This window comes from Micromesistius poutassou, assembly GCF_964030765.1.
Source record: "Micromesistius poutassou genome assembly, chromosome: 17".
Lineage (NCBI taxonomy): Eukaryota > Metazoa > Chordata > Actinopteri > Gadiformes > Gadidae > Micromesistius > Micromesistius poutassou.
In genome coordinates, this window is record NC_140287.1 from 13,014,262 (window position 1) to 13,025,825 (window position 11,564).

The following is an 11,564-nucleotide window of genomic DNA, read 5'->3' on the forward strand; positions in this document are numbered from 1 at the left end:
AAGAGACTTGTTTCTTGAGTTTGTTTCTTGTACAGAAGGCAGGATAGTCTAGTGTGATAGTCTGAGTGTTTCACCCAGAGCCCATGGGTTCTCGGTTCAAACCCCAATGTCCACAGTCCGCATCCTTGAGCAAGATGCCCTAACCTGCTCATTAATGACATGTGTCCAAAACAATTGATTCACTCTGTTGATTTTTACAAAAGCGTCAAATGACTCAATGATGAGTTGTTTACTTGTCCCCACCCATCACAGCATTGCTGAAGCATAACTCATGTCCTTCTTGCGTGCGCGGGTTTTTTCCCAGGACTGTCCCGAGTTTGACTTGACGTTCGACAACGCCTTCGACCAGTGGGCCGCCAGCTCAGCGGGGGAGAAATGCACCTTTGTCCAGATCCTCCATCACACCTGTCAGCGCTACACGCCCACCAGGAAACCCGAGTTCCTCAACTGTCAGGCCAAACTGATGGGAGGTAAATATCGTCTGCGGCCACAAGCGGTACTGTCCCGCCTAAATCCTCACACGCACACGAGTGCTATTCGCAAACAGTGAGGTCTTCTGTGTGGAATAACCGCCATTGGTACTCCATATGTCTCCACGTCACAGGCGTAGCACAACACATGTGCACCTTTCACAAGTTACGACGGATGGCCCGCGTCGTCTTTCATGCGACGTTGTCCGGGTCATTTATGACAGACTAGGTTGCATATATATTAATTTGTTCACATCAATAAGACCACAAGAGGTCATTCAATGACTGAGTGTGGAAACTTTTAACGGTGACATATTATACCACCAGGTGTGAGTGTGATTAGCCATTACAAGCCGTTTTGAAAATCGGCCTCTTCTGACATCACAAGTGGGCGTGTCCACCTAGATGTGTGCTGGATAGATCAGTCTACCAGCCTACCCAGTGGACTGCAGCAAACGTTGCTCATCTATCCGACATACATATTTACATATTTTACAAGTACATATTTTGCACTTCTGTTGAGACCCACGGCTATCTATTGTAGTCTGTCATTGAAGTATGATTCTATGTGGATGAATCATATTTAATTGACGACCAAACCAGTAGCTCCGACCATCCAACTAACTGTTCTAGTGAGTGTGCTGTATCTAATTACATTCTTTACTTGTGGTTGGAACAGGGAGACGCACTGTACTGTTTGTGATGTGGTGTTTTTTGGATTTAATCAATATTACACATCTCATTAATTATGTTTCTGGGGAAACCCGCAATTCCTGCTACTCCCATATGTAAACATTAACATCATCCACCACTACAATCACCCTTTTTTCAATTATCCTAACGTTTGATTTTTAAATGAGTGGAATTTGCATGTGCATGTGGTTAATGGAGATGATCCTTGAAGATTGTGTAGAGATTGTTTTCACAAGGGTTTGGCGATATACTCTCTCCCGTGGCCCAGGCGCCTGTCAGGGCTGTGGAATTCTGCACTGCATAATCGACTATCGATCTGTTTACCAACAGCACTGGGCCTACTGTTTTATTCATGGGGTTATTTATGGAATAAGATACTCAACCTACCCGAAACCTCTACAACCCCAACCTCAACCAAACAGTAACCCTTCCCACGCTACAACCAAAGGTTAGGTGTGTGTGCCGGTTACACAGTGTTTATGTGTGCAGTTGAGGCCATTATTCTATGCATGCATTGGATATGGGGGGTTGTTTTACCGTGTGTGTGTGTGTGTTTGTGTGTGTGTGTGTCTGCGTATCTGTCTGTCTGTCCACCCGTACGTCATGTGTCTTGTTTGTTGTGATACTTTTTCTCGTACTGTGTGTTTGTGTGTGCGTGTGGGTAGTACTCTCATGGTGTTAGGTGAAGCACTGTGTCTGCACTGCAGGAATTCATGTGGGGAGCAGATGTAGCATCACACCCAGACGCCTACAGTTGGTTCTATGCACTATTACCCCATTGTAGTGCTCAGCTTGGCTGACAGGCGTCACACAAGTTGGGGGATTACATAAAACTACAATACTTTCCATGAAGGAAATATTTCCCTTGTAGCTAGCGTTCATAGACACACGTTATTTACAAAGCATTTTTCAAGCGTAAAAACAATACATCTCAATAAAACGCTCCAAAGTAGTTAATAAACAAACGAGTGTTACGGGACGAAGAGCGAAGAGGAGGCCACCGCCAGTGCTGTCCATGTCGGTTTAAGTCTCACACCAGTGCAAAACAAAACACATCAAGCTGCTCGGGTGTGGGACCATGACTGTGGTGGACTCTTCTCTTCAGAGACCGTCAAGGAGTGGGCCTTCTGAGGAAGACAAAGAAGGATATAGATTTTACCCATGGGATGACGCTTTATGCAAATTGGTCGGATGTCATCGTAGGGGTAGAAGAGAAGAGCAGAGGAAAAGAAAGGGTCATACACCATTAGGTAGTTAGTAGCTCACCACCTGGGGAGGAAGTTGAATGTCCAGATATTGTGTATTTTGCCAGAGACTATTAGGTGTTTTTTTTCCTAGGGAGAATCAACCAAGCTGTGTAAAGCGAGTCACAGAGGCTTATGCAGTATGTACTGGAAGGACCACATGTCTGACCACAGGAATGAAAGGCAACATGATCAACCAGCCATGCAGCAGATCCTCTAGAGAAGACAGCCCATCATCTCATCCTTCAAACTTTTGTGTTTTATTGGTTGCGCCGTCATCACAAAACAACCAATAGCCTGACACTTTTCCCTGCATTTTAGGAGCATCAAGAATTGTGCAAACATACAGGGAATAATAACAGGGCATTTTTCCGATGCCTTAGTCTTTTATGTGCTGGGGCCATCACGGCGTTGGGAAGACATGGTTAAAATGACAATGTCTAGTGCTTAGCTTTACCCTTTTGTTTTGGACAGCACACTGAGACAGTGTGGCGCTGAATTTGGGGGCACTTAAATGTAAATTTGCTGGATACCATACCAAAGGGGTTCTGTGTGGTGGTGGACATCATTTTGTCTATTGTGCTTCTTTAGCACATATGGTTGTACCTTGTTAAAGGTTTGTGTGTGTGTGTATCTGTGTCTGAATCTATGTCTGTGTGTATGTTTTTTACACAGAAATACCATTACTTACTCATCTGGGATTCATATTATGTATGATGTTTTATTTTTACAGCCATTCTTTGTGAGATATTTTTTAGATAGTTCTTGTTCAATGACACCAAGCCATGGCATATGACCATGTGAAGTGTTTTAGATGTTTGTGAGGCGTGTAATTGGTTGCTTATTAAAGGAACTAACGCCTTGTGTTTGCCTTGTGATCGCCTTGTGATCAGGGCACTCGGCCACGCCCTGTTTCCTAATTACTCTCCAGAAGCGTAAAATGTTTTAAATTCTTTCAAGTCAAAGAGACATTGAAAAAAAAATTTTGGTCTGTTTTATCAGGTTAGAGCCTCTGCATTGAGATAAACATATGACTGTTTAGTAGAGTGAGGTGCTGTTAAATAAATAGGTGAAATATAATTTAGTTTTTTTTTCCTAAGGGCAGGTTAGTGGAAGGGAAGTCATCTTATTTGTGCAAAAAAACAGTCAGTTGTGAAGCTTCCTATTAGCAGAGATGCATAGATTTCCATTCCATTTTGATCTAACAATAATCAGAATTGGATTGGCCTAACCTTTAACACAAGTTTTGGATTGAAGTGCTTTAACATCATCGTGTTCTCATTTTGACAGTGGATTTTCCAACAAAAAAGTAACCGTTTGGGACTAATTTTGAAAGCTACATAAAGTTTGTAAACATAAGTTTAAACATTTTGACTTTGACTATTTTCTCATGACAGAGGACCAGGATGTAGTTGTTCGTTGCAGGGTCTTTTTGAGCAAGATGAGGAAAGAGTTGGTTGTCCAACATGGGCATCTACGCAGACAAGGTAAGACAGGGGTGTCTCAAAAAGAAGCATACATTACATTTTTACTAACCCAGTTTGTTGAAATACACCCAGTACTACGCAACCCACTTTTCCTCAAAAGGTCAGCTGTCCATGGATAAGTCCTGATTACCTGTGTTTACCAATAAACCATCAACTTGGACTTTGTCCCATGTAAACATATACAGTTCATGTTTTGTTTACATTCCTGGCATTCTCAAGACCAGTAATTCAACCACAATGTAATGAGACAGGGATGATAACCCAGGATAAGGGGTTTAGTTGTTATCGAAAGGTCATATTTTACTCAATGACTCTAAAGACAAACAGGCTATTCTGGTGGCGATGGAGGGAGTGTCAGCTTAAGGAGAATTACAATAGCGTTACTGTTTAGAGGGACCCCACATGGCTCTGTATAACTGCATATATTTCCTTCTTCCTTTACACCAGGCATCCCTCAGTCTAGACGGTTGTGCTGAAAAGGATAGTATCACGATATTTAACAGCTGATTAAATTCCCTCTCGGACGAGTATACATGGTAAACTTGTAGCTTTTTATCTGTCAAATGTGCCATGGCTCTGGTACATTAAGGACAAAATGTTCCAGGGTATCCTCCTTCTTAGCATACATATCTCTTAGCGTAAGCATTTTTTGATAGTGATGCAGTAACTGTTGAAAAAGGAGGGTATATTCCCTTAAAAAGTCTGCCTTAACACAAATGTAAAATAAAATAAAAAACTAGTGCCCATTGTAAATGCTCTATTTGCATTTCTGCGTATTTTCTTAACTGAAAGCTGGTTACAGCTTGTTACAGAGCTAAAACAATAAGCTTGAGCAGCAGTCTCTATCTCTCCTTCTCCCTTTTGTGCTTTATCTCTTTGTCTTTGACTTGCTTGCTTGAGAAGTGCTTTTCTCCTCATGAAAGTAAATGCAGCGCTGGTCCGACCAATGGGAATACAGTCGGACACGAGCATATCAACCAAACCAACCGACCCAGGGGCTGTCAGCCCTAGTAAAAAGATGGACGACTTGATTAAGATTGTCATTTTCAATAAGCGTGTATGTTACCGAAATAAGAGTAGACGTTCTTTTCAATGGGCATCTTCAGGCCGGTCTTAAGCTGCAGCTCTGTCCACCCACACATGACAGTGTATGTAATTACATTCACTAACCAGGAGAATATGATTACACTCTGTCTCACCGCCAAGAAACAGCCAGGCAGGAGAGTGGATGGGAATGGTGGATGAATAAAAAAGGTGGACATGTTTTGTTATTGGAAAGCTCCCAGAAGGCCGTGGGTTGTGTGTGCCGGAGGCCGTCCAGGGCTGGGTTTGTGGGGGCTGAGGGGCCGTGGAGGGCTGGGTTTGTGTGGGTTGGGGGAATGGGATTGCCGGTATATTATGCTTGCGGGCGGCTCTGAGCCGTAGAGGATTAAGAGAAAAGTGTCTGGAGGTGAAGAGGTCTTCCTTCCTACAAGGACGCTGCATCCTTCATCGCAAGCCCTTAGATTCCAAGTCGGAAACGTGGTGGAGCATATTGGGTAATAATGATAACAGTGATCTTTATTTATGTACTGCTTTACACGACAGATGTTACACGGTGGTATTAAACCAGTAAGGTGTTCAATAACAAGGACTCTACGTGCGTGGATATACACCATTGTAAGTTGTAAAAACCTTTAGTCCTGTTAGATGGACAGAATTCCTTCCATCCAATGTTTTCTTGCCGGTTGGAAAAATGTAGATTATATACCAGCAATTGAACTTTCCCCGAGCAGTGGTTGACTAGAACCCGCAGAGACAGACAGCCTAGAGCCTGTGGTTTGTGCCGTCACCCCTAGAGAATCTCAATTCAGGGGAAAAAACTCCTAGCTGTGTGAGTGCATTTGCCTTCACACGGTGGGCTTCTGTGCATCCCACGTTGTTTCAGTGTGTTTGATGCCGTGCACAGCTCCTACAGTATAGTGTTTGCCTATGCGTTTGTGTGTGTGTGTGTTTTTGCTGAACGCGTTACGCATCGAATGAACTTCTTTCTGAATGAACAGAAGCTGTCCTTTCCGTCTGCACGGGGGCGGTAATGTGGAGCCCACTGCAGCAGTGCCCTCTCCTCCTATCTGTCCGTCCGCCTACCTCCCTGAATGCCACAGGACAGAGAAATGTACTATATATTGCACCACTCCTGTCAGGGAAGCACAGAGTCTTAATAACACCCTCGGTCCCTTCTAGCCGTGCACTCTCTGTCCTCAACAGTTCCCTCCAACTCATTTATCGCCACAGTTATACGGTCCAGGAAGGAATTACCTCTTGGTATTGTCCCCAATGGGCATGTCTGAATTTGTTTCTCTATTTTCCGCTGAGACAGTTTGAAGTTAAGACTTTTAAGTTTGCTCTGTGTTGGGCCTATGTGGGTGAGGTGGGTAGAGGAGTGCTCTGTTGGGACCTGTTTTTATATTAATATAAACATTTTCTGATAAAATGAGCATTGTTGCTGTGGTCTACGTTGTGGTTCCAGTGGAGCCATACAGTGTTTTGCAGTCCTCTCGCACACAGCCCTAGTTGTGACAGTTTTTTGTTTCACTAAAGAATAGCTACACGTCATAAGTGGCACTGCAAAGCAAAAAAAACCATTGTCTTGTCGGGCATTTCACGAGAGGAAATTCACAAGCAACAATGGACTAAATAAGTTCCAAATCAATGGCGTTGTTTCCCCCTGCCAAAGTGGTTTTCTTCCCATATCTACATAGTGTTTCCCAAGGTGATGGATTATACCACCCTGGGTGAGTGCCAGCGCCATGGCAACAAAGGCAACAATGAGAAAGTGGGAGTTGTTTTTGTTTAGTTCATTGTGGACACCATTTGGGCACACTAACTTTAGATGAATGGCTTTTTGAACTGGCTTGTCCACAGGACAAACCGGCACTTCCAGAAGTTGCATTGTGCATTGCAACTTTAAAGTTTATTCACGTGTCATTAAAGAGCAGGTACTAGGGTGGACATTTTCCGATCAGAGAGCAGAACACGTTTTGGAGTGATCGGTTGCACAGGTTTTTCGATTATTTGAGAAGTGTCCACTTCATGACATAGAGAGTGCCTCGATGATGCTGGACAAGCGAAACATTGAATCACTCTGTGCCTGATAAGAGAAATGTAGCAGCACCCACGAGTGACGGCCGGGTTTGTTTCAGTTCATCTCTTCTCACAGAAAAGAGCGTTTTTTGGGAGGAAACCGCATCAGCTGGTTTGTCGCGTTGTTCTTGCATGACTCCACTTTGGTACGCTTTCAAGTATTAACAACGATGCTTTTGATCACAGATTGAACCATTTACAGAAACTACAATTGAACAGCTTTAGTTCAAGGTCTTCATCGTACTTCCTGATCCCCACCAATTGGAATCTTCTGCCTGCCGTCGACTCATACACATACATAAGTTCCCTCTCGCTCTGCTCCCCTCAGGTAACAGCATACTGCACACGGCAGCTGACAGCGTGACCAGTGCTGTTCAGAAGGCCAGCCAGGCCCTAAACGAGCGCGGGGAGCGCCTGGGCCGCGCCGAAGACAAGACCGCCGACATGATGAACAGCTCCGAGCAGTTCGCTGTCACGGCTCACAAAGTAAGACCCCGGCGATGGAGTCAGTGGGGGGGGGGGGGGACAGACGTCAGGGAGGGACTTGTAGCGTGTACAATCCAGGATGTAGTGTTGTCTTGGGGTACTGTGGGTATCCTACACAGCTCTCTGAGGATTACGTTTACGTCATTTAGCAAGCACTTTTGTCCAATGCGACTTTATTCAAATGATTTCATGGTTTTATTGATGACAGCCAAATTAAATCAAATGGTATTATCACAGAATGGTGTAAGACTAAATTAAAGGCAATTTGATTGTATTTATCCCCTCTATTCAAATCATTACGCTCTATCTAAACTTATTCTCTTATTCTCCATGGGGTTTTCCCAAATCGCCCACGCTTATTGTCATGCTGCTGAACGAGGCTCATAGCATAATTTACTCTTCTTTTTTTCATCACAAAAAACATAAATAAGAAGGGTAATCATCCAGGGCTCTAGCAGGCCCCACTAGTGAAGGGGGCTGTAGTCTTTATAATTGTTTCCTTTATGTCAGCATTTCTCAAACCATGGGTCGGGTACCGAACTGTTTTAATCCATGCTTCACATTTGTAGACATGTACCAAACACATGATCAGTCATGAAATTTGCAGTCCACCACGTCATATCATTCCCAATCACTGATTGAAAATTGACACCCACTTAATTTTGACATTGCTTATTTTTGCAAGCAAAGTTCTTTATCAGTTTCAGCTTGTTTATGTAGATCTGAATTAGTCTCATTGGTGACCCACAAATCTGCCGTATTATCATTATAATATTATAGACACAGACATATAGACATTACAGATATTATTATAAACATTATCATACCATCCTTTAGGTCACATATCTTTGGGTCAAACATGGGACCAGGTCCAAGTGGTCCCAAGAAGCTCAGAGTCAAGGTCTACTGGGCCACAGCTTTTGAGAAAAGAGTTTGAGAAAGGTGGATCTCACACTCTCAGACCATCTGTCTGTAACCCTGTTCAATCTTCAGCTTATATAAATCTCGGTGGATAGCAGGAGCTATCTCACGCACAGGATCACAAGTAGAAGTTGGTTTGAATTCAGGTGCAGGTTTCCAAGTCCCAGAGCTTCCAGAAAGGCAGCGGAATCAATACTTGTTTCAAAACTTTATTCTTGGGCTCACGCAAGATACCCAAAAACAACCACTAGAGTCCTTCCATGGATCAACAACTTCTCAGCTTAATCTTCCCACTCTTGTTCCCTTGATTCTTCCCATGATTCTTCTCTGATGCTTCATCTCAATTAATCACAAAACACAGAATATTATAGCACATGACAAGGGCGGGGCTCTCAATTACCTCCAATCATTACTTATCATACAAAAAGGCGTAACCCACTGATTCCAATTGGGTTACAGTTATTCAAATCAAGTCAATCACAAACCGCCTACACAATAATACAATCCTCAACAGATTCCAAGGACTGTATTCACAAGGCTGTCTTTGGGCTCCTTCTATTGACTTGGTTTTTAATGGTGCATTTAGGGCATGTGAATGAGGGTCGGAACACACGTCACTCATTATTCACCATACATTAGTAATTAATCACACACTGTTGTCCAAAGAGACTGACAGTGATTTCCGATAAAGGGCTTTATAGAGCAGGTAGGGCTATTAGTTTTTTCCCAATGCCATGCAGCTCTCCATCTTGACAACTCAATGAATGATCATCAAAATTATAATAAGTAGTTGGTTCCGAGGTGAGACGGTGAGACAATAGCGCAATAGCACATTGTCTCACCTTCACACCTGCCACTGGTTTGTCTAATGCCAAACGCACTATAGTGCTGCTCTGCTTCCCCCACGTGGTAAATCTCTGAACTGCAGCAGAGTGAGTGTGTGAGTGTGTGAGTGTGTGAGTGTGTGAGTGTGTGTGGAGTCAAAACTACAATGGGTGCTCAAAGAAATTGACTTGACTTGCTGCACTATTTTTATTATTATTTGCGAGAATAACCAGGCAAGCCCCACTAAAAATGATTATCCATCGCAGGACAAAATAATAAAAAGGGGATTGCTAAGCACATTCTGGGGTTTTGCGCTGACTTGCATTTTTTGTTATGAGGATGTTTGAATATACATTACTGCTACTGTAGGAAGCTGTCCTAGCCAAATTTAACCACCCTTCCTCTCCCCATCTCTCGCCCACCAATCTCTCTCTCTCTCTCGCCCGCCCTTTCGCTCTCTCTTTCTCTCTCTCTCTTTCTCTCTCTTTTTCTCTCTGCAGCTTGCCATGAAGCACAAGTGTTAGACCACTGCCAAACCCCAGCTCGCAGGATGCTTGGAGAACAGCCGCTAGCCGTCACCACACAGCGGATGGAACTCAGATTGTATTATTTTTAATCTTCTTTTTATATATATATATATATATATTTGCGGATTTGTTAACAATGTTAACACGTAACACATAATTATTTAATACCGGCACATGTTGACGGGGATGGACACAGCGAGCTGGATGGAGCGAAACAGAGAGAAAAGAATATATATATTTCTTACTTTGAAAAAGATGTGACAAGCCGAGACAACGGTGTTTTGATGAGCCGAAAGAAAGGTTATGTTTGCGTTTTCTTGTGATGCGGCTGACCTACTCCTCACCATCACAGGCCATCATTGGTATCCTCCCTTTATAAATTACTTATATGATTCCTCACACTGGTTATTCATGTCTTCTACTGTTCATTTTTCTTTTTGGAAATACATTACGTATGTTTAGAGCCCTCTTTGCTGTGGCTCTTCGACCAATGTGTGTGCGTGTGTGTGTGTGTGTGTAAGAGGGATCGAGAAGCAAGGCATCTACTGGAGATGAGTCTAGTGTAAAACGAGCCACACAAGACAACACAAAATGGAGAAACGGAACACTGATGAACAGAAAACACAACATCGCCTGCTTCAAACGTATGCTTGAGATAACGGATGAAATCCTGCGTTCCTTCGACAAAAACCAAACTAAACGCTGCTTTGTCAGTTGAGTGGTGTCTGCTGTGGTTTTCCGATGTACGATTTTCAAAGGGCCCACATTGGTGGCCCTTACTTTAGTGTCTACACATGTTTCAAGACCTTGAGTATTAGCCAAAGCGCGATGAACACTTTCTATTCTGCAGACGGATTTGCTTCTGTGACTCAAGCATGCGAGAATGGCGAAGATTCAGTGCTCTTATTTTACAAATAATACTGAAAAAAAACATGGTGTACTTTCACTACTTTCATCTGAATAGTTTGGAAGGTATAGTATTTCACAGGTCAAAAGGGAAAAAAACATACAGTAGCAATGTACACCAGCTTCAGCATTGTATAAAAGCATATACATGTAATTCCTGCACACTATGTTCAGTGTCACTAGAGCAGATTTGTCCTATGAACTTGTGATACTCCCCTGGCTGTGTTTTAACTACGATCATAGGCTTATCTTGTATCATATTTGTTCTATTTTGTTGACATGTCTGGGTTACTTGTGAAGATATTACTATGTATATGTATATACTGAAGAAATGACTCACACATTGACAGTGTCCCCAATAGCAGCAGTAACGGCATCAATGTGTACTAGTGAGTTTGAACCTCGTAACTGTGGCGTAGGGGCAACATATTTGACTTTTTGTATTTAGGAATGTTCTTATGAATGTTTCGCTCTCACGATGCGCACTGCCATTGTCCTCCTTGCTGATCATTTGTTGACGAGTTCAAGGTGAAAAACGGCTACTGTGGACTCTTAGTCTGCTGTCATACTGAAACTATTTTGTGGCTTACTTATTTGTCTGCTCATACTTCAACCTAACACTTTGGATGTTTGTTGTTTTAATAAAACAAAGTGAAGATATTAAACTGGATTGTGCTTAGTGTGACTTGTAACTTGTGACGGTAAAGGGAGAACTTTGAATTATAATATAAGGAATGGAATTCTCCTACCCTTCTGCATATGGCATAAAATATGTAGGCTATGTAATATAAATATACATTGATTCATGCATTGGTGTTTTGTGTTCCCTGTTATGCCTAATATTAGATCATAAAATAAGGCCATTGCTTTCTCACCCAATGC

General features: G+C 42.7%; 1 protein-coding gene across 1 annotated transcript in view; it reads left to right on the forward strand.

Moving 5' to 3' along the window:
* The window catches only part of stxbp6 (syntaxin binding protein 6 (amisyn)), a 53,415-nt gene extending 42,063 nt beyond the window's left edge, over window positions 1-11,352 (forward strand). The window contains exons 4-6 of the mRNA XM_084481894.1: window positions 305-470; window positions 7,346-7,503; window positions 9,750-11,352. Coding sequence (XP_084338020.1) covers window positions 305-470; window positions 7,346-7,503; window positions 9,750-9,773 — 348 coding nt within the window. The 3' untranslated portion in view covers window positions 9,774-11,352. The remainder of the gene's footprint in view (window positions 1-304; window positions 471-7,345; window positions 7,504-9,749) is intronic.
* The last annotated feature ends 212 nt before the right edge of the window (window positions 11,353-11,564 follow it).